This window comes from Garra rufa, chromosome 2, assembly GCF_049309525.1.
Source record: "Garra rufa chromosome 2, GarRuf1.0, whole genome shotgun sequence".
Taxonomy (NCBI): Eukaryota; Metazoa; Chordata; class Actinopteri; order Cypriniformes; family Cyprinidae; genus Garra; species Garra rufa.
The window spans coordinates 33,245,507-33,269,854 of NC_133362.1; the positions used below are offsets into that span (position 1 = coordinate 33,245,507).

General features: G+C 35.8%; 1 protein-coding gene across 2 annotated transcripts; it reads right to left on the minus strand.

Moving 5' to 3' along the window:
• Positions 1–1,114: 1,114 nt before the first annotated feature.
• On the minus strand, positions 1,115–24,111 carry sfxn5a (sideroflexin 5a). Of its 2 annotated transcripts, XM_073835128.1 has the most exons (15): positions 23,968–24,111; positions 20,476–20,544; positions 20,317–20,394; positions 17,284–17,310; positions 16,978–17,032; positions 16,405–16,430; positions 16,264–16,317; positions 16,121–16,177; positions 13,805–13,870; positions 11,630–11,720; positions 8,513–8,628; positions 8,323–8,408; positions 4,946–5,063; positions 3,451–3,572; positions 1,115–1,833 (listed from the first exon to the last, which is right to left on the minus strand). In XM_073835128.1, exons 1-14 carry the CDS (start codon positions 24,022–24,024, stop codon positions 3,495–3,497), a joined length of 978 nt encoding a protein of 325 aa, XP_073691229.1. In that variant the 5' UTR covers positions 24,025–24,111; the 3' UTR covers positions 1,115–1,833; positions 3,451–3,494. The 2 variants fall into 2 exon arrangements, with proteins under 2 accessions (XP_073691229.1, XP_073691228.1); XM_073835127.1 differs by lacking the exon at positions 1,115–1,833 and having other exon boundaries at positions 2,102–3,572.
• Between the last annotated feature and the right edge of the window lie 237 nt (positions 24,112–24,348).

A 24,348-nucleotide genomic window follows, 5' to 3' on the forward strand; every position in this document is an offset into this window, starting at 1 on the left:
TGAACAATGAACTGTTTATTAGTAATACTTTAGAGTTTTATGTTACATCTTATGCTGTTAAATTGATATTTATTGTGTTATTTTAGTGTTGTGCATGGGTTACCATTATAGTGTGCATCTTTTTATATATTAGTATTTATCTCAGCTTATGGAAAAGTTACTTGTGATGAACTTTGCGGCTCTTTTTAAGAAGTTTGTCAGTATATTGTAAAGGTAAACTGACTTTAGAAATTTGTGACCCTGGACCACAAAACCAGTCATAAGAGTCAATTTTTTGACATTGAGATTTATACATATACATGATGTATATGGGATAGGACAATATTTGGCTGAGATACATTTATTTGAAAATCTGGAATCTGAGAGTGGAAAAAAATCAAAATATTGAGAAAAAAAATCACCTTTAAAGTTGTCTAAATGAAGTTCTGAGCAATGCATATTACTAATCAATTTTTTTTTTTTTTTGATATATTTACGGCAGAAAAATTACAAAATATCTTCATGGAACATGATCTTTACTTAATATCCTAAAGATTTTTGGCATAAAAGAAAAATCGATAATTTTGACCCATACAATGCGTTTTTGGCTATTGCTACAAATAGAGTCACATTTAGTAATCAGTTAAATACACATTTTATACTGTAAATTTAAGTTCAAGCAATAAAACTTCATGCAACTAAATTTTTTTAAGATAAAATTCTCACAACCGCAGCTACAGGTTTTTACCGCAATTTCTTTTCTTTTTTCTTTTCTTTTTTTTTTTTTTTGCAGTGTGAATTGCTTGTAGCATATAATGGTGTAATGGAGAACCTATGGTAGGTAAACAGAAGCGTGTTGATGTAGAGTGGCGCTCTAGTGGAACATACTTGGCTGCTTGTTTTAAAATAAACCTCAATGGCTTCTTCTCACAAACTTATATATCAAGTCATCAGCAATTTTTGCAACTGAATCAGTTGCAGTGGAAACGTTCTTATAGCAAATTACTGAATATACAACTGTCATTACAAGTGTATTACAGTGGGCACTGCATCTACAACAAGTAATTATACCAACACTGAAGCAAAAAAAAGTATTTTCATTAAATTTTTATTTAAAATTTCTGTTTTCTCTGAATATGAGAATAGTTAAGTTAGATGCATCCGTCACAGGACAGATCATTTTCATAGATCTGGTTTTAGTCCATATTTACCAATTGTGACCCTGGACCACAAAACCAGTCATAAGGGTCAATTTTTGTAAAAAAAAAAAAAAAAAATTAATTTACATCATCTGAAAGCTGACAATAGGACAATATTTGGCTGAGATACAACTATTTGAAAAACTGGAATCTGAGGGTGCAAAAAATCTAAATATTGAGAAAATCACCTTTAAAGTTGTCCAAATGAAGTTCTTAGCAATGCATATTACTAATTAAAAATTAGGTTCTGATATATTTACAGTAGGAAATCTACAAAATATCTTCATGGAACATGATCTTTACTTAACATCTTAGTGATTTTTGGCATAAAAGAAAAATCGATCATTTTGACCCATACAATGTATTGTTGGCTACTGCTACAAATATACCTATGCTACTTAAGACTGGTTTTGTGGTTTTATACCTTGATAGAACTGTTTTTGTGCTCACTGGAACTATTTTCTCTTGATTTGGAAGTTAAAGCTGACAAAAAGGAAGGTATAAGCACTAATGTTACCCTCATTAATTCGGTCATGTGCATGTTGTGCATGCGGCTTCATGTCCTGTCTCTCCTCACTACTGCCCACTGTGATCTGTTCCCGTGACAACCAGGTAGAAAAACACACAGGTCCACTCCCTCACTCTAGCGATGGATCTAACGATAAAATAGAAGTTTACAGGAATCATTTTACAGCCCAGCAAAAGGAAGTCAAACACATCCAAATAAAAGCAGTGATACAATCATCTAAAAACAACAGAACAAATGGAAAGAAAAGAAAAGAAAGCAGGAATTGCATGTGTACATTGTTTCTGTTCATTAACCATGATAGTAAATATTTCTGTGTATTTTTCTTGAACAAAGCAAAAGGGGAAAACAATTGATTTTATCGTTTATTTGAGTGTGTGCTTTCTGCAGTGTGCAAACATAAAAGCAAACTAATGTCAAAAAATGGGAAAAATCATCTGATAAATTTTAGTATGTTAGATACTAAACTACACAGAACAGTTATAGAATAACCTTTCTGTAGGAATAGTGTATGTTCTGTCAAACCAAAATTTATTCAGACACCTTCAACATTTCTCACATTTATACAGTTTATTCGCTATGGTTTAGAAAATGGCAGTAAAATATGACAAGAAATCAGAGTTAAACTGTGTCAGAACAAATTCATCTTGATGATGTGAGATAACTTTATTAGAAAGGTACGTAACAAAACATGGTCAGGCCAAAGTGTTAAATCAAATTTTTGGTCCCAAATTTCTATCAATTTTACTGGTAATCTACTGTATGAAGAGTAACAGTGGCAAAAAAACTAGTTAAAAAAAAATTATCTGGTATCTGAATATTTTTTTTTGGTTTGCCTGTAATATATATGGGTCAAAGACGTTAAGATGTACATGTCAAAAGAAATTTACAAAAATTTTTATGTCCATAGAAAGCAATTAAATCTAAGTAAAGTGTCTACTTTTAAGGTTTCAAATAGGCTTTTGGAGAATAAAATGTCCAAATTTGGTTGAAATAATGAATCATTTAGGTTTGTCCAATTCTGTGTTTATGTATTGTTGCTAGACATTTTCGCTAGGTTGGCAACACTGTGCATCCATTTCTTTAACTATGGGCTAGGTAATGGGTCAAACAGAAAATGCGCGCTGCATTAATCGCGCGTTAATAAAATTAGTGCCGTTAAAATGAATTTTTATCAGGCTCTAAAGTGAAATAAATGAACAGATATAATTTATATATATATATATATATATATATATATATATATATATATCAATTCATTATTATTTTTTATGTCCTATTCAATTTGAGCATCATTTGGGGTTTGTAAAAGCATTTAAAGAAGATAATAGGCAGTTTAATTCTGTCATTCAAAAAAAAATCAATTATAATTCTTTAAAATACCAAAACTGGTTGTTTATTTATAGTTTTTAACAATTACTTTGTAAACATTTCTTTTTCAGCCTTTTGTAGTCTGCTAATACAGAACTGTTTGAGTGGGAAGGCTGGTAATTATGTAAATTTAAAGTACATCACAGGAAAATTCAAAAGAATACTTGTTTTCACTGCTGTAAATATCCTGAAATCCTCTATTTGCAACTTCCATGTTCAAGTGCATAAAAAGAGGATGATTAGCGCTGGTGTGAGTCTGTCTCTGTGTGTGGCTGAGAGAGAATTCACATTCACACACAGCAGGAACAATCCAGTGAGATGCAATCGAAATCTGTAATGACGCTTTGCATTTTTCTGTTCACATGAGAGATTTACCGTGAGGGACAGACACATTAGTTGCTGTCAAGCATTTTGACGGGTTAAAGACCCTTGTTGTAGGTCAGGATCTGGCACTCCGTTGCAGCAGCGATCTCTGGCTCTAGCTGTGACACGTGAATCTGAGAGACAGAAAACAGGTGCAGTCAAAATATGACAAGAGACACATACACTCTTAAAAATAAAGGTTCTTTATTGGCATCAATGGATCTATGAAGATCCTTAAATATCCATGGAACCTTTCAAATGCAGAAAACGTTTTTTATAGTCGAAAAAAGGTTCTTCGAATTTTCGAAAGAAAAAGGTTTTTCAAAAAGGTTCTTTTAGGAACTAGGTTCATTGGGGAAGCAAAAAAGGTTCTTCTATGGCATCACTCCAAAAACACGTTTTTGGAACCTTTGTTTTTAAGAGTGTATACGCAAAAACCACATATGTTACCCACCATAAAACCAGTCATAAGGATCAATTATTTTTGGAAACTCAGATTAATACATAATCTGAAAGCTGAATAAACAAGCTTTCTATTAATTTGTAAGGAAAGGACAATATTTGGCTGAGACACAACTATTTAAAAATCTAGAATGTGAGGGTGCAAAAAATCTAAATAATGAGAAAATCGCCTTTAAAGCTGTCCAAATGAAGTTCTTAGCAATGCATATTACTAATCAAAAATTAAGTTACGGTAAATTTACAAAATTTCTTCATGGAACATGATCTTAATATCCTAATGATTTTTGGCATGAAAGAAAAATGGCTAATTTTGACCCATACAATGTATTTTTGGCTATTGCTACAAATGTACACATGCTACTTATGGGTCACATACTGTATGTGGTCAGCATTAGCTTTAATGCTAGGATAAGACTACTCTGTTTTGATTACGGAATGTTTTTATTTTTATCCTGACATTAAGATTCAGATCTTTTGGCTAGAGTGAGATAACCATTCACAGCAATCATTAAGTCATTAAGATGTTTAAAATGTTTCATCAAATGAGAATTAAAAGTGTGCCATGTCTTTCCAGCCTGGAGCATTTTTCACAGTCAAAACTGACACTTCAGCCATCATAAGAAGCTAAAATGAAGCAGTGAGCACTGGTAAATATCCAAAGCAGGGCCAAAACTTGCAATATTTTGCTCAGAAACAGATGGCAGTGAGTGTGTGAGTGTGTGAGGCAGAATCTGAAACAGACATCCTGTGGGGTGTGAAAAGGTGGGGGGGACAGGAGTGGAGTTTTTTGGGAGCGTTCGTCTGGAACCCTCGGAAAAGTGTAAAGAGGGAGCGAGAGAGTGAGAGGAGAGGAGGAGGGGAGGGGTGGGAGAGGAATAGAAGTAGTTGGCAGCACATATGTCTGCAGTTCAGTAACCATATGGATGAACAGCTTAATAAACACCATTTTAAACCATAACCGTCTTCGTGGCAGACAAAGAAGGGACGGAGAGAAAGTGCGAGGGAGAGTGCGAGCGGATGGAGGGAGGCGTGTGCGAGTGCTCACCTGACTGTTTTGGGGGAACAGGCTGATGGCAACAGGCAGAGCTAGGCCGAACGCACAGAGACACACCACGCTGTGAACAGGCAGCCCGAGACGAGGGTGCTTCTGCAGCAGAGGGAGCCTAACGTACAAACACCCACAAAAATGCATAGGTTATTGGCAGAACCGGGAGCGTTCCCGCCATTTTTATTATTGAAGGCGCTCACTGACACTTTCGAACTGCTGTGCGTGATTGCTCCCTGACACCTCCCCCTATCTCCCTGGCCGCAGTGCGTGTGGGGGGTTGTGGGATAGCGTGCTCTGCAGGAGTCCTCCAGAGTAGTCCTGCTTTAATGAAGGCAGCGACTGCCTAATGATGACTTCATCAACACATACGCATGATGAGCTTTAATTGGCCACCAGAAACTCTCTCTCTCTCCCTCTCTCTCTGTGCATGCTTGTGTATGTTTGGGAGAGAAACGCAACGGGCGAAAGGATCAAAGTATGTTAAAGACCTTTTATCGTGTCCATCAACCGCTCTAAATAAATCAGCACACCCATCCGTCACTCTCCCTTGAAGAGGTCAAAGCTGAACTCAAGTGACAGATAGTAAACAACAGCGCTGCCTTTAAAACAAACGCATCCTGTGATACTAAAGATGCACAATATTTGTTTTCATGTTATGACCAGTATATGGCGTACAATAGTGTACCACAAAATAGACATTCATCTTGAGATTTGCTAAAGATTACATTTAAAAGTGTTATTAAATTATTTGGGTTTTTTTAGGATTAACTTCAAGGTTGTTTAAATGTAAAAATGAGGGTTTAAAGATTCCACAGTACATATTAAATTAGTTGTTTGTTTCATTTTTTTTTATTTTATTGCACTAAAGACGCAACAATAAGTAGTTCAGTAGTATAACGTATTATAATATTTACAATTATTCAAAATATTATACAATGCATTAGAAGGTGCATTAGAAGGCATAATTTATGCATTTAATTACTTTTATAGTGCACTATATATAAAGTGCATTTTGAAAAAAATCTATTTAAAATGCTACAAATATATTTATTGTAGTAGATTTTCACCTTGAGATTTGCTAAAGACTACATTTAAGAGAGTTATAAATTATTAGCTTTATTTGATGGGGTGTTCTAAAGGTAATCTAAATATAAAAATGAGGGTAAAAAGGCATTCAAAATGTAATCAAATCATTTTTGGGTAACACTTTACTTGAAGCCTGTATGTATAATGCATTATGAAGGTATTCATAATGTAATGCATTACATATTTTCACACAATGGTAAAGTTAAAATGCATTATAATATTTGCAGATTCCTTGTTACAGCTTAAATTGGTTGTTTGGCATGTACTTTAATATACCAAAGATGCAACAATGAATAGATATGTATTATAATATTATATTTACAATTATTAATGAGATCATACAATGCATTATTATGTACATTAGAAGACATAAAAAGTACATTTTAAAAAATCTTGATATAGTAAAAATCACTGTATGATATATTATTGGCAGTTAATCCCTGTAAGAATAGCATCTGAATGAAGTAACTGAATTCATAAATGTTTTTTTTTTAATTTTGTAAAATTTCAATTGATACAGATAAGCATCAAAGGTATATATATTAGCTTGGTTATGTCTAAAACTTATTTAAATTTCCTCAGGCTAGTTGTTAAAAAGCAATCTGATTGGATTTCAGCTATGCGATTGGATCAAACCTTGAAAATGGGTTGTTCAATAGGAAAAAAAGGATTCTGAAATCGGATTAGATAAAAAAAATTCAATATATACAGTCGGCTCTTAATGCATCGTGAGCGTTTGAACATTCTGTAATTATTTTATAGACCCTCAGTTGTCCTCAGTGTGAAAAAATGGATCTCAAAATCATACAGTCATTGTTGGAAAGGGTTTAACTACACAAAACTGCTGAAAAAATAAAGAATTTGTGGGATCTGAAGTATTTTTCTGAAGAACAGCGGGCAGTTTAACTGTTTAGGACAAACAAAGGACTCATGAACAACTATCAGTAAAAAAACAAAACCAAAAAAAACACTGTGGATCATTCAGGTAACAACACAGAAATAAGAATCAAGCGTAAGGGTCATTTTTATATATTCAACTATTTTCTCTTGTGGACTGTATGTAAACATCTTTTATGTAAAATATCTTATTCAGGTCAGTACTAAATAAAAAATAACATGCATTTTGTATGATCTCTCTTATTCTGGTAAAATAATTTACATTTTGCAGATTCTGCAAGGTGTAGGTAGACTTTTAGGCCTACATAAATATATATAAGCTTTTCGAACAACTGGCCCATCTAGATCATTTAATGTGACACTGTTGTGTCTTGCAAGTCAATTAGAAACTATTTTCCTACTTTAAGGCAAAAACGTAACCACGGACTGTTCAGCAAAGCAGCTGTCTTGGTTTTCGGACACAGTTAGAGAGATAGGTGAAAGGTTTCGTCACCACACATATATCACACAGACTCCTCTCAGCGCTCTAATTAATCAAGGATAGTCCTGGCCCTCAGCCCCACCCTCAAAGCAGTGACCCTCCTGCAGCCCTGTTCTTGCTCCATTGAGAGCCAGTGAGGGTGAGCTGACAGGCAGCATAGCAGAGGACAACTCACCATTTACTGCCGCTCACACACAGACACACCTACACACACACATAGCCGCACACACCTGCGAATCAGAGCAGGAAGAATTTGAGGAGGTTGCGACACAGTCTATCAGTCATCAAAATGCTGGTGAAGAGTCGATTCCACTCTTCAACTGAAATGGGCATTTTGCATTTCACAATTTGATATACACTGAATTATATTTTCAGCATAGTATTTTTTGTGACAACTTAAAAAAAACTTTCTTTCCTACCTAAAATCTTAAAACTTCTTTCTAAACTAAAATTTAAATGCAAGAAAATCAGGTTTTTAATGTGGACTTTTGGACTCCTAAGCCAAATGGATAGACAGACATTAAAGGAATAGTCTCAAATGTGGACTATTTTACAGATTTTCTTACTACCATTCTGGGGCTTGAATGTGTTAGTTGTGTTGCTGTCTATGCAGGGTTAGAAAGCTCTCAGGTTTCATCAAAAATATCTTAATTTGTGCTCCGAAGATGAACGAAGGTCTTACGGGTTTGGAACAACATGAGGGTGAGTAATTAATGACATAATTTTGATTTTTGGGTGTACTATTCCTTTAAATACATACATAAATAGTTGTGATCACATCAAACTGTGAATAACAAATATACCAAGACATATGGTGCACATGGGTGTGTGATTTCTGAGGTAAACTGTGTGATTCTGCTGTAAAAATAGCTTAAGTCTGAAATGTCAAATTGACAAAAACTTCTCTGACCTCTCCAGCATGGCCATTATTAAAGGCGGCAGTAGGAGAACAGGCATGGGCAGCATGACACGAGTCAGGGATGTCTCCATCAGAGCCTGAAAAAAAAAAAAGACATTTATCAGACCAGAACTCACAATAGGGCTGCACAAAAGCTGCCAGTAACCTTTCACCGTACACGTGCAAAAGGATCCATACTCACATGCCTGGCAGCCAGCTTTGAGGTGCCCACCACATCGCCTTTGTCGTCCAGTAGGTTGATGCCCTCCGCTAGCTCAGTGTGGCGCATCAGCAAAACATTACACACGTTGGCACTTGCTAAACGAGGGGAGAGCTGAAGTTAGAAAACAGGAGTTGATCACAAATAAAATTCCATTTATGCCCAACTTCTCCTTAGTTGGATCCAGTGAGAGAGAATCGAGTAAATTGGACTTCTGTCACTATCTCACATGTTCTCAAACAAGAAAACACATGAAATATAAGAAGCAGTCAGTGTGCTCAGTGCACAGAAATGAAAATTGTCATTTATTTCTCACCCCGATGCCGTTCCAATCCTGTAAGACCTTCGTTCATCTTTAGAACAGGTTAAGATATTTTGGATGAAATTCGAAAGTTTTCTGGCCCTGCATAGACAGCAATTGAACTACAACGTTCAAGGCCCAGAAAGGAAATAAGGACAGCACTAAAATAGCCCATGTGATGTCAGTAATTTTATGACGCTACAAGAATACTTTCTGTGCACAAAGAAAACAAAAATAACAGCTCCATTCAACAATTTCTAACGATTTCCTACTACCTTTCTGGGCCTTGAACGTGTCAGTTGCATTGCTGTCTATGCAGGGACAGAAAGCTCTCAGATTTCATTAAAAATATCTTAAGTTGTGTACCGAAGATGAATGGTCTTATGGGTTTGGAATGACATGAGGGTGAGTAATTAATTACAGCATTACAGGGAGAAAAATTGGTTATAAGCTATGCTATTTTACATCTAAACTGCCAACTAGGCCAAAAGAAATGAGAAAGATGTAAAATATATCTAATTGTATTCATATATCTAATAGTTGTTCATGAGTCCCTTGTTTCCATCTTCTGGGAAACATGTAAGTATCTTCTGTAGCTTCTGAAGGACAGTACAAAATGAAAAAAATATGATATTTAGGGAAAATAAGAAAAATGTACACATCTTCATTCTGTTCAAAAGTTTTCACCCCCAGATTTAAAGCATCGTTTTTTTTCTCTGGAGCATCGGTTAGCTTTTGAACCTTCTGTAATAGTTGTATATGAGTCCCTCAGTTGTCCTCAGTGTGAGAAGATAGCTCTCAAAATCATACAGTCATTATTGGAAAGGGTTTCAAATACACAGAAATGCTGAAAAACCAAAGAATTTGTTGGACCTGAAGGATTTTTCTGAAGGTCAGCAGGCAGTTTAACTGTTCAGGACAAACAAGGGACTCATGAACAACTATCACTAAACAAACAAACACAGCTGTGGATCATTCAGGTAACAACACAGTATTAAGAATCAAGAGTATGTAAACTTTTGAACAGGTTCATTTTTATAAATTCAACTATTATTTTCTCATGTGGACTATATGTAAATGTCTTTTATGTGAAATATCATATTCAGGTCAGTACTAAATAAAAAATAATAAGCATTTTGTATGATCCCTCTTATTTTGGTAAAATAATTAACATTTTGAAGATTCTGCAAACTTTTGACTTCAACTGTATATAAATGTAATACATTTTTTAAGCATTACATTTTTTTTTCTTCTAAATATGTGGTCACATCACTAATTTTATCGACAGTTTGCTACATGACACATCTTACCACAATCTCTCACGGCATATATAGTAAAAAATACTATAGAACGAACAGAATACAATAGTAACAATCTATTAGAGAGTCACCACCTGTGAATATTAAAATGAAAGCAATCAAAACTGGAAAACATTGTTGATCTGAAATGTCGGCGCTAAGAGGGGTTAACTGGATATAAAACAAATAGTTTCATACGGTCATGTCAAAGTGCACACGTGAATCACAAGCGGAAAAATTATTAGAATAATGATTTACTTCCTGGCATTATCATCTGTGGCATGTGGTGAGATTGGTGTGTGTGTGTGTGTGAGAGAGAGAGAAACAGAGAAATAAAGAGAGCCTGAAGCATTTTTAATTTACAGGCCTTGTGTTGTGAGTTATCAGTGCTCAGTGCTGCAGTGTTGTGGGGCTGAGTTAATTGGCTGAGTAAATAGCTATTCACCTCTGAGGGGTTCAGACCCAGGCCAATTAAACACACACACACACACACACACACACACACACACACACACACACACACACACACACACACACACACACAAAGAGAGAGAGAGAATCAAACATGGAGAACAAAGAAACATAAACAAACGCATACTAAATTTTATATGAAGGAGGTCCTGCTTTAGGTCACCCATAGAGGCAAAAATCATTATAAAATAAAATTCTGAATTGAAAAGGATGTCATTTTGAGGTTAACAAAAAAAGATTCAATTGCCTTCAACTTAAAATGTATATAAGTGCTATTGCAAAAAAAAAAAAAAAACTCAAAAGGAGTCGATCAAAGCCAATTTTCAAACACACTGTCTCCACTGCATTCTGTTAGCCGGATTTGATTGCCTTTTATAACTAAACACTAAAACAACAACAACAACAACATGGCGGCCTGGAGACAGGGAACTCAGTGCTAACACAGAGAGCACTTTAGGCCTAATTAACCAATTAGAGAGCGGCAGCCGAGAGCTAACAAGGTCCCGTTACCCCTGCCCAGAGAGGTGAGGGGGAACCTGCTGATTTAATTAAAGGGGTGGGGTGGGGGACGAAAACAATTTAATTACAGCCAAGCATCCCCAAGGCATTGTGGGACAGTCTCCCTCGGCCCCTCTGGACCTGTTTGAGCCTCAGAACGCTAATGGAACATGGAGATAACATTTCAGCAGCAGCCCCCTCTGACAACAGGATCAGTCAAAACACAACACGTTAATACACAACAATAAACAAACGCTTGCGGTTTAATGAAAGTCTGAACAAATGCTCATTTAGAAATTGAGTGTCATTACAAATGCAAAGACGGGAGCTTTCAGACAGCAAAAGAGCTGACTGAAAACTGTATGCATTAATTAATACCGTGCATTACTCGATCGCTTTATGCGTTAATAATCAGCAATTTAGCGAGACCGCATGACAGGATGCTTGATTTCTGTCATGAACACAACAGGGCAGATTAAGTGGTGCATGCCAGAAAGCAGTGCATACATAAACATGCACACATGTACATACCAACAGCAGGGAACGGGATGAACCGCTGGACCAGGATTCTTGTAGCTGGACTGAAATGCTCAGCTCTTTTAATAAGCAGATTCAGCCCCACCTGTGCACACATACAATTACATTTAATTTCACTATAATGTTTTTAATAAACATTTATACAATTATGTAAAAGTTTAGATGCACATTACGGAATCTGCAAAATGTTAATTATTTTATTGAAATAAAAGGGATCATACAAAATGCATGTTTATTAACTGTAGTACAGACGTTTACATATAGTCCACAAGAGAAAATAGTTGAATTTATAAAAATTACCCAGTTCAAAAGTTTACATCCCCTTGATTCTTAATACTGTGTTTCCTGAATGATCCACAGCTGTGTTTTTTTGTTTAGTGATAGTTGTTCAGGAGTCTCTTGTTTGACCTGAACAGTTAAGAAAAATCCTTCAGGTCCAACAAATTCTTTGATTTTTCAGCATTTCTGTGTATTTGAAACCCTTTCCAAAAACGACTGTATTATTTTGAGATCCATCTTTTCACACTGAGGATAACTGAGGGACTGATATGCAACTGTTACAGAAGGTTCAAACGCTCACTGATGCTCCAGAAAGAAAAAGATGCATTAAGAGCCGAGGGGTGAAAACTTTTGAACAGAATAAAGATGTGTACATTTTTCTTATTTTGCCTAAATACATTTTTTTTTTCATTTAGTACTTGCCTTTAGAATCTACAGAAGATATTTACATGTTTCCCAGAAGACAAAATAAGTCCCTGATCTTCAAATCTCTCAGTGTTTGAACCTTCTGTAATAGTTGCATATGAGTCACTCAGTTGTCCTCAGTGTGAAAAGATGGATCTCAAAATCATACAGTCATTGTTGGAAAGGGTTCAAATATGCATAAATGCTGAAAAACCAAAGAATTTGTGAGACCTGAAGGATTTTTCTGAAGAACAACAGGCAGTTTAACTGTTCAGGACAAACAAGGGACTCATAAACAACTAACACAAAAAAACACAGCTGTGGATCATTCAGATAACACAGTATTAAGAATCAAGTGTAAGTAAACTTTTGAACAGGGTCATTTTTATAAATTCAACTATTATTTTCTCTTGTAAACTATATGTGAATTTATTTTATGTGAAATATCTTATTCAGGTAAGTACTAAAAAAACATGACATGCATTTTGTATGATCCCTCTTATTTTGGTTTAACATTTTGCAGATTCTGCAAGGTGTATGTAAACTTTTGACTTCAACTGTATATATAGGCTACATAAATTTATAAGACAATGTATATAGACCAGACAGGAAAATTAGACTAAGAAAGAGAGGAAATTTAAACTGCATGCTCATTTGTGCAACAGATTTACATGTGCGGAGCACTTGCATTACCCACTGTGCCACAGCTCGGGCTTTATATTACACCTATCTGCCCTTTTTTTTAGAGAGTGACATCGCACATAATTATAGTGCATGACAGTGCCATGTTTATGAGTTCTGTCTTTAAATTAAACCGCCCGTTAATCTAGTGAAACAATGAAATATTAAATCAATCTAATATAAGAAACATAACCCATGAAGTCAAAAACGTTATTTGTTTTCATAGTGACTTTAAAAGCACAAAACTCCCAGTGGGCTACATGACAGGTCATGACAGGCTATGCTAAGTTGTTTCTCGTCTTGCCCCGTGAGCCTCTGGTCATCTCTGTGAGCTCCAGTTAAAGGCTCGTCTAACAAACATCTGAGAATCAAACCCATTCACATCCCTTCCCTTCCCAGTGGGGGTCTTCAGAGGGATTGTAGTTTTAATTAGTGCCCCCTCCCATGTTTCTCACAGGCATGGGGCCATTTGTAGCTGTTGTCACCATGGTTCTGCTTGTCATGCCCCTGGGCATCAAACTGCCGCCCAGCAGGGCAGCTAATTGGCTCTAGAGGACACAGGGGGCGTGACTAGAAGGATATGCAATTCAGCAATGTGAACTACAGCAAAGGGCTCTGTGTGCTTATGTGATGCTATCAGGCTCTATCAGTTCGCTTATTACAATTCAATTCTTATAACACTGGAGAAGTCATGAATAATATTTTTCTCTGTTAGCGTGAAATGGCAATTCAAAATTCAGTGATTAAAAGAGAATTCTTTCTACACATCAAATTACATAATACAGTTTTTGCATGTGAACTCACTGCAATAGTAACCGCACTGCTGACTGCGCCGAGGTAACCCTGGAAAAATGTTGACGTCGGTGTGGGCTGAAAACATAAAAAAATTAATTGAATAAAATTAATGAATATGACATTCTTGGTAACACTTTCTATGAAGCCTTTATTTATAATGCTTTCTAAGCACATTTGTAGTTGTATTTGTAGCAACTGCCAAAAATACATACTATTTTTTATTATGGCAAAAAATCATTAGGATATTAATTTCCCACTGTAAATATATCAAAAAGTATTTTTTGATTAGTAATATGCATAGCTAAGAACTTAATTTGGACATCTTTAAAGGCCATTTTCTCAATATTTAGATTTTTTAGCAGATTCGAGATATTCAAATAGTTGTATTACGTCCAAATATTGTCCTATCCTAACAAACCATACATCAATGGAAAGCTTATTTGTTCAGCTGATGTATACATCTCAATTAAAAAAAAAAAATTAACCTTATGACTGTTTTTTTGTTCCAGGGTCACTAATGTTAACAAATGAAACCTTACTGTAAAGTATTACAAAAACAACATGCATCATATCATGAATCGCAACATAATACATTTATATACATATAATACATAATACATTATAATGTATACATTATAATACTTACTATCTTTTTTTGTTAAAACATTTTAGAATATTATGATTTATTGTAACACATTTTATTCTCTAAAGTTACAATAGATTATATTTCCCATAGTTATAATATATTATATGTCTCACATCTTGACATTGTTCAAGATCTGCACAATGGTCTTCTTGTAAATATCCAGAATGCTGTATAATGTCTGCTTTTAAAACAGTAGCATAAGCATAGCTTTTAAATAGCTTAGCATAGCTATTTTTAAACAGCCATAAGATATCATGAATGGGTTACATGACACATTAACTCTAGCCTTGCAGGAAAACACTCAAATATGAACAACCAATCAATAAACATTTTGTGTTGTGTATTAATTATAATCAGTGTTGGCAAAGTTACTTAAGAAATGTAATTGGTTACAGTTTACAAGTTACCCATTTTAAGTAGTGTAGTGTAAGTCAAGGACACAGGTCAAGTAGTGTGATTATTCAAATTACATTATTAAAGTAATGTAACTGATTACATTTGATTACTCTTTTGTTACTTTCTAACAAATGTTTTTAACTGTTAATCATTTTCAAACATTTAAACCAATCAGGGTTAACCTTACAATAATAATCAACACTAATTTCTAACTTTCAAAATCCATCACTTGAAAGATAAAAATGTCACTTTAAAGCACAGCCTCCACAAAAACAGATTTAAGCACCTCTTTTTACTTTAAGACCATTTTGAGGTAAAATACTGATTTAAAATCATAACAGAGTAAGTTGAATAGCTATGAAAAAAACAATACAGTTATCGAGTTATTATTGTGTCTTAAATCTCATATTTTAGAGCAGCTAATGCAATTTGGGAAAGAAATCAATCAAATCTATATGAGTTAAAATATTCAGATGTAACCCCTTTGAAATCGTTAACATTTTCATATCAGATTAATTTTTGTCAATAAATTACGTAATTCAACTAGTCATTCTGTTTATAATGAATACATTTTGTGATGGTGATGCTGAAATCATGTGACCGTGGTGTAGTTCTTTTATAGCCTGATTACATTTAGGCCTCGAATTCAAAATATAGTTTATCTGTGAATTATAATAACAATGTGTGAAAATCATACATTTTTTGTTGGTCACAGAGCTTTTTTTCTGCAATGATCCTAAAGCCTGTTGGGTTTTTGATGAGAGAACCAGGGTGCAGCACTCTATTTTTTCTTTTTCATTACTATTTAATGATATTTTTGATTATTTGTGACCCTGGACCACAAAACCAGTCATAAGTAGCACGGGTATATTTGTAGCAATAGCCAAAAATACATTGTATGGGTCAAAATGATCAATGTTCCATGAAGACATTTTGTAAATTTCCTACAATAAATATATGAAAACCTCATTTCTGATTAGTAAAATGCATACCAAAGAACTTCATTTGGACAACTTTAAAGGCGATTCTCTCAATATTTAGATTGTTTTGCACCCTCAGATTGCAGATTTTCAAATAGTTGTATCTCAGCCAAATATTGTCCTATCCTAACAAACCATACAGCAATAGAAAGCTTATTTATTTCAACTTTCGTATGATGTATAAATCTCAGTTTCGAAAAATTGACCCTGATGACTGGTTTTGTGGTCCAGGGTCACATATGTGAACATAAAATATGCTATTCCTTATGTACTGGTCATTATTATATTACTTATATACTGTACCTTAGTTGCATTACGGTTGCAGTAGTTAACACAGGCGTTGTGGCTCTGGTTCAGCCACTGTGAGAAAGACAGTGAGACAGTGAGTTCATAGTAAACAGAGTTTAGATTGACTTTTAATCTGTAAAGACAAGAAAAACACATACCTGCCAGAAGACGGTGGAAGCGAATGTCTGATTGGGTAAAAGAAGGCCCACAACCTATAAAAGAAGGCGTAGTGATTTAAACTTTATATCTGATTACCTAGACAAGAATAAAAAGTTGAATATCTTTTCACAATGACGTACCACTGGAGTACCAAAGGGCACAAACCCTAAATAGAGAAGGAGAAACGCATGCCAACACAAAGAGAAAATGAACCCTTGATCCAATAACAGAAACATCACTAAGAGTGTAATTTTGACATTTGATTAAGCTGAATCAGGCCACAGAAGTACACTTCATGTCATGTTTGGTTTAATGATCAGGATTATAGACTCTCATATGACATTATGACTTTATTACTGACCTTTAACGCATTAATAAAATCCTCATTATTCATAAAAGATAGCATGGTTCAGAGGTAGCCATCATAATTGTCAGACAGGTCTCTCCCTATCTGTTCTCTCTTTAAATAGTGGCGTTAACAGAAGACTAAAATACTCCTATTTCTGAGTGGCCCAACAACACTTCCAGACAGCAGGAGGGAGAGGGTTTAATCAGAGCCCAGCTGAGTGTGACCTTTGCCAACAGATCGGTCCAGAGAGACCCCCTACTACCTAACTCCAGTCTCCAGAGCTGGTAACAAGCAGAAAACTACCTACCACCCTTGACACAGACAGACACACACACACACACCGAAAACACACTCACACCCTTACCTGACATGCGAAAGGGCATGGGGATCTTCTCTCCTGTGTCTGGATGGATGATGGCCTGAGGACATAATGAATCCACAGACAGCAGACAGGATGAAGAGGAGGAAACGAGAGAGAATAAGAGGTGAGAGCGAGCTGATGGGAGAATCACCATGCTGAGGTTAGACGTAATTCTTTTCTCATTACACCGCTATACAGAACTACAGCTTGTGAATGCGTGTCACACTGCGCATGAAGATGTTGAGTGATGTGAGCAGGTTCTTTCATCATAGCAACCTGTAAAAGGCTTTCAACGCTGTTCACACTCACCTGTTTAATCTTCTGTGCCTCCCAAAGCTATTGCGAAAAACAGAGAAACATGCAAAAGAGGGAAATGTTTACAAGTATTTCGTCCTCACTTTGCTTTATTGTGTAACTAAAGTTACCAAACTGAAGTTCTTTACACAACACATGCAAATTTGAATTTTGAAAATTTGATTGGCTGATGTCCTTTGCTCACATACCCATTAGCTATATATACTAAAAAATGTAGCAGAAGATCCATGAAAGATTTATGCTATTTAAAAATGTTTTATACATTTTTTTTGACTATAGGAGAAGTAATTGTTTTGATGGCATGAAGTAGTTGCACTCAGTGAACTCGGAAAATAAAATACTAATTCAGTGCCACATTTTGTGGCCTTTGGTTGTAATTTTCAGTCGATGGGCAACAAGAGAAGCAATGCACGCCTTCGCTGTTTTTTTTTTTGCAATAAGAAGAGGAGAAAAGAATGGGAAGATGCTTGTGGATGAATAAAACTTCCTAAAGACCAGTGGCTTTGTTCTCTCCACTTTAGCCCTGATGCCTTTGAGGCTTTCAGTAGACCACAGCTACTGAAAACAAATGGCAGAGACAAGAAACGCTAAATGCCTTCCTGGCAGGATGTAAACATGCCACGCTTCTCAGTGTGGATTTCACTTGATATCCAGGAAAATTTAGACTCCTTGTGGGAAAAATCGATGGTACAGCATTTGGTTTAAGTCTACGATTATATCCACCGCCACCTGTACGCTCTTTTAGTTGTGTTGCAGTAAAAATAGCAACAGGTAGTGCCAGTAGCTCACTGAGTGCAACCATTTTAACTGATCAAATAATGGAGCCCCCATAGTGCAAAATGTATAAAACGATGTGAATTTGTTAAATAACGTTAATCTTTCAAGGGTTTTCTCCTACATATTTAAATAAGAGACATCATTTCTGTTATATTAAGCCATACAAGTCTTAAACCCCGGGGTTCCCTTTAAAAAGGCTTTTTATTGGCGTCTTTAACATTTATGGAACTTTTCCATTTCCACAACAGGTTCTTTAAAGGGGTCATCAGATGCAAAACTAACTTTTACATGTTGTTTAAACATTAATGTGTGTTGGTAGTTTGTGTACACAACCACTCCACAATGATAGAAATCCACCCAGTGGTATTTTTTTAATCTTTAAAAGTAATATCCCCTTTTTAAAAACAGGTCATTCTCAGCTTCTTGTCATTGTGACGGCATACAGTTGATTGACATGAGCATTTTACCTTAGTCCCGCCCTCACCGAGCTGAAACAGTCCGAATACGATTGCCATTGTGTGACTCAGGTGCAGAGGAAGACTCTAATTGAGCGATTGAGGTGTTCTGTTGTTGGATGTAATAATGAATGTAGCAGGAGTCATTTACTACCGACATCTGAGCCGCTGAAGACGCAGAGGATTAACGTTACTTTCGGTTTTAAAAGGAAAGCGCCAATCCCGATCTACATATGCATCTATGTTTGTGTGAATCATTCGTGATGCAGCTTCACCCACAGCAGAAGTGAGTATAAGGGTTTTTTATGCATCTTTGTAAAGGGCCTTTCTTAACAATGTGCTTGTTGGCAAGTTTCACCGATAAACGCAGCTAAATGCTGCTAAAAGTAAACAGTACACCTCGTAATCCCAGAGAGGGGCGAGCAGAGCTCATTTGCATTTAAAGGACCATGCAATAAAATGAGTTGATATTTTGCAGAGCTGATGTTGACAAGGTAAAAGGGTGTTTTTTTACACTACAATTATATTACAGCCGTTTTATTAAGACCCTAAAGATTCATATGAACTTGTGGAAAATAGGGCTGCAACTAACGACTATTTTAATAGTCGACTAGTCACCGACTATTGAAACGATTAGTCGACTAATCGGATGATTATTTAATTTTTCTAAAATTTAGCATGAGATTGTTTTAATTATGTGGAAAATGATAGTAAACAAGAAAGAAGGGGGTACTTCAATGAAAAATGCATATTTTATTGAACTTTGCTGCTGATAGGCCGATTCATACGAAAGTAAATAAAAATGCCCTGTCTAAAACCAATTAGGCACAGTGCTCGGTCAGTATAGACATAAATGCATAATTAAAGAAACTATCATTTTTTTAAAGGACAGGCACATTTGTTTTATAAGAAAAAATAAATTAAAATCAAACATTTTCTTCCTGTAAACCAGGGGCAGGCACATTAGCAGCAATAAAACAGTAAACAAAAATGTATATCCAAAACAAAACGTATTGGCTTCCATGTTATTTAAATCTTACCGAGGCGAGCCAAACTCCGTTTCATTCAACTGTCCGACGTGCTTTCTCTTTAAATGTTCGTGCATCACCGAGGTGCTGCCGTGATGCGCAAGGACTGCTTTGCAAACCATGCAGGACAGGTTTTTATTCGCCGTAGCAGGCTAAAATGCTCCCAAACTTTACGCCTGTTTCACACATACTCAGTCTGCAGTCCGTGTACATTACGTATGCTGTGCAGAAGCAGCACAAACTCGTTTTGCTTTCACACAGAACGCGTTTGCAGTTCGTGCGTTGTGAACGCTAATCCGACATGGGTGCAGAAAAAATACGCAGCGCATACGCACTGCAGACGGAATATGTGTGAAACGGGCGTGTTTTGGTACGCGCAGCTGCTGCCATGGACGCCGCCATTTCTGTATGTTATCGCTCAGCATAGAAGCTAATGCGCATGTGCGACTCTCAGCAGAGAGATGCCTCACTCGGTCGGAAAAAACATGTCTGGCGACAACATCGACAATGAAATTCATTGTCGACTATTTCTATTATCGATTTTTGTCGACAATGTCGATGAATCGTTGCAGCCCTAGTGGAAAATGGGCATCCGATGACCCCTTTAAAGTATTAAAATGGTATTCACACTAGGGAAAATTGTTCTTTTAGAAGCTCAAAGATTCTTTGGTGAACCCAATATGGTACCCCTATATGGCAAAAAAAAGTTTAGTAAACATTGCATAATGGGGGTTTCCAAATTACCTTTTAATGGGTCTCAAACTTACCTGCACATTAGTCACACCTAGAGGCAGAGTTCCATTTTTAAATTGATCCAAGAGTTTCATACATTCATTTAAATGTTTCTAAAGAATAACACAGAAAACAGGATTCACTACAAACTATCCAATCATTTGAGGTTTACATTTCAGAAGGTTCTCGCTTACCTGTGATACAAAGAGTGTGCGAGGGTCAATCACATCCAGGAAATGCCTTAATCTGCCATAAAATGAACCCTAAAAGTAACAGAGAAACATTAAGAAACTGTAAAAGAAACTGTACTCCATTATCATGAAGGAAATTTAACTTTTTTTAAATAAATTTCTAGTATCTCAACTAAATGTTTGAAAATTGTTTTATAGTTTTCTAACATCAAAGTGTAATAAATTAAGAGAAAGAAGAGGTGCTTGCCTGGAGGATATTTATTCCACTTAAAGGGATAGTTTGTGCAAAAATTAAAATTCTGGCATTAATTACTCACCCTCATGTGGTTCCAAACATGTAAGACCTTGGCTCATCTTCAGAACACAAATTAAGATATTTTAGATGAAAGCTCAGAGCTAATTACCATGTTGAAGGGCCAGATCTCATGATAAAAACGTGCCTCTGGGAACTGTTTCACAAAATACGTACCGCCATGTAGGTTTCGTGACATAATCGATGTAAAATGTGCACTGAATGGTGCTATAAAAAAGTGTTCTGTTTTTTCCCTGAAACAGATGAACATACATACGTTACATTTTATGTGATGGAGGATTTGAATGTGTCACAGCAGTTCTGACTTGAAATGTCCATTGAGTGGCAATATAACTGTAATGCTTTGTGACTTTTAAAATAACATACCATCGGCATTACACCTAAACCTACCCGATATGAACAAAAGTGAATATGACATAGAAACGCAATTGTAAGCATGCGGTTTTAGTTTGTATTTCGAACTCTCATCTTTCAGATCTTTCATCGTGAGTCATGTTTCTCACTGGATTCGTTCCCAAGGATTCGGCATCCTAAATCCAATTCTGTGCCGGCTGAGCTACCGAGCAAGCTTGTTACGTCCAGAAAGCGAAACATACAGATCTGTAATCATTACTATGTATAAAAATGATTAGAAGTGCTCACTGGTTTACCTCCTCTAGTGTTACTTATTGGTACGTATTTAGCATATTGTGAAAAAGTTCCCACAGGTATGTTTTTTGTCATTAGATCAGGTATAGAGAAAGGTAGTAAGGACATTGTTAAAATATTTCATGTGATATCAGTAGTTCAACCTTAATTTTATTAAGCTACGAGACTGTTTTTTGTGCGCCAAGAAGAAGAAAATCTTATAGTTTTTGAATGACATGAGGGTGAGTAATTAATGAGAGAATTTTTATTTTTAGGTGAACTATCCCTTTAATTCTATAGATATAGTTCTAAGTTAAACATTATGGGACAAGAAGTGAGGTGAGATATTCACTTTTCTATTTAATGTCTTCTTTTTTTTTACTCAGTAGTGTAGAGAAGATCTTTAGTTGTTAAAATGCATTCTGCGGTTAAGTCAAGAAAAGATATTTTTATATTTTAATTGATTTATAGGCTATATAACCCTATTGTAAAAACTAAATTAACGTGTGCTATTTGTGTGTTCAATTTTATGCTTGTCGCTGATTTCCCCCTAAACAATCCAATGATTTCGAGAAATAGCCTATTAAGTAGCCATACTTCTTGTCTTGGAAGTCAGGTCTGTGTGGAACAGGAATAGCTCAGTTTCGTGATTAACGATCATGATTATTAATCATATGCTGACAATTTTCTTAAATTGTTAATCAAATGATTTCTGAGGTCCCAGAAACTTTCTCCAGACGCGGGAGTCAGCTGCTGATGCAGACTCTGACACCAGGGCCAAACCAGTTGTTATCGCGCGCCAGGTGTGTCCGCCTCATTATGCGCGCGCACCAACTGTCTGCTGGCTGATCCGTAGACCTAAAAAGTTCTTCCAGCGCAATTAAAAGCTTCAAATGTGTGTGCGCAAAGGCGAATGCAAGATTATGAAGCAGCACGCAACATATTCTCTGTTTATCACGTCTAACAGACGGTCTTTTACACATACGAAGGACGGTACCGCTGGAGCAATAACAGCAGATGTGAATCATCTGTATTAAATAAATAAATGAATGAAAAAATAAATTACCTTTTTCCTTCGAGGTTAAAGTTATTGAGTCACTAATGCATACAAAATGGTTTAAATTGTTTTTGTCGCAGTGAATGTTCCAGTTTCCACATGTTTTAATAGAGAATATGTTATAATGAACTCGCTTTGGCACAAAATAGTTTTTAACGACGTTTTATCTCTTCATACTTGATTCTGAAGCTCGAAAATAATTAATTGCGGGGAGTGCTAATTATAGGGGTCGATTCTAAGTAACTTAACCCTTAAAGAAAGTCAAAAATGTTCTTAAAAGGTCTCTAAAGTATCTATTTTTCACATACAGTATACAGTTGAGGTCAAAAGTTTACTTATACCTTGCAGAATCTGCTAAATTTGAATTATTTGACCAAAATAGGAGGAATCATACAAAATGCATGTTATTTTTTCATTTAGTACTGACCTGAATAAGATATTTTACATAAAAGATATATAGTCCACAAGAGAAAATAATAGCTGAATTTATAAAAATGACCCTGTTCAAAATTTTACATACACTTGATTCTTAATACTGTGTTGTTACCTGAATGATCCACAGCTGCTTTTTTTTTTTTTTTTTTTTTTTAGTGATAGTTGTTCATGAGTCCCTTGTTTGTCCTGAACAAATAAACTGCCCACTGTTCTTCAAAAAAAAATCCTTCAGGTCCTACAAATTCTTTGGTTTTTCAAAGGTATCTTCTGTAGCTCCTGAAGGGCAGTACTAAATGAAAAAAAAATATGATATATAATAAGAAAAATGTACACATCTTCATTCTGTTCAAAAGTTTTCACCCCCCTTCACTAACCTTACTGCATCAGTGAGCATTTGAACCTAGTTTCATATGAGTCAATCAGTTGTCCTCAGTGAGAAGATGGATACCAAAACTTTGTCATTGGAAAGGGTTCAAATACACAAAAATACTGAAAAACCAAAGAATTTGTGGGACCTGAAGGATTTTTCTGAAGAACAGCAGGCAGTCTAACTGTTCAGGACAAACAAAGGAAGCATGAACAACTATCACTTTAGAAACAGCTGTGGATCATTCAGGTAACAACACAATAAGAATCAAGCGTATGCAAACTTTTGAACAGGGTCATTTTTATAAATTATATATGTAAATGTCTTTTATTGTCTTAATATCTTATTCAGGTCTCTTATAACCTACAACATGTGTTTGACTTATTCTAAGCACCAACATTAATACTTACCACGTTTTGCAAAGCAGTTATGTCACCAACAGAGGTCACTGTTAATGCGACTCAAACAAGCAGTGAGGGCGGAAGAAGCAGACACTGCAGTGAACTGCTTAGTTTTGATTTGGTTTTAGCGAGGAAAGTTAACTGGATATCTTTTGAGCTGCAAAAGACGATTCCTCCCAAACAATTCAATGAAATATTCTGTCTTTAAATCCGTCTGCAGTGAGCCTTAAGAAATCACCCACATGCAAAATATCAAGTTCACATTTCGTATGCACTGAGTCCGGCTGTTGTTTACCTGATCAAACCGAGACTCGCCGAGTCTAAACGGAGGGCACTCAGTCGATGCAGGCATGGCAGGCGTTCACAGTTGCACAGTGCAGTCAATAAGGCAGTTTAACCGAGATCTAAAAGTTACGTAGAGTTCCCTCTAAGCGGTCGAGTCATCCGTATCGATGCATTTTGGGTAATGTTGTTTTCTAACAGGTCAAAGGTCCCTGCTGAAAAAAACAGCTAATACCAGCCTAGGCTGGTTGGCTGGTCTTAGCTGGTTTAAGATGGAAGTGGCTGGTTTTAGCTGGTGGTTTCCCAGCCTGAAAAAGTGGACAAAACCCCCCTAAAACCAGCCTGCCTTCCAGCTATGACCTGGTTTTAGCTGTTTTTTTCACCAGGGATGGGT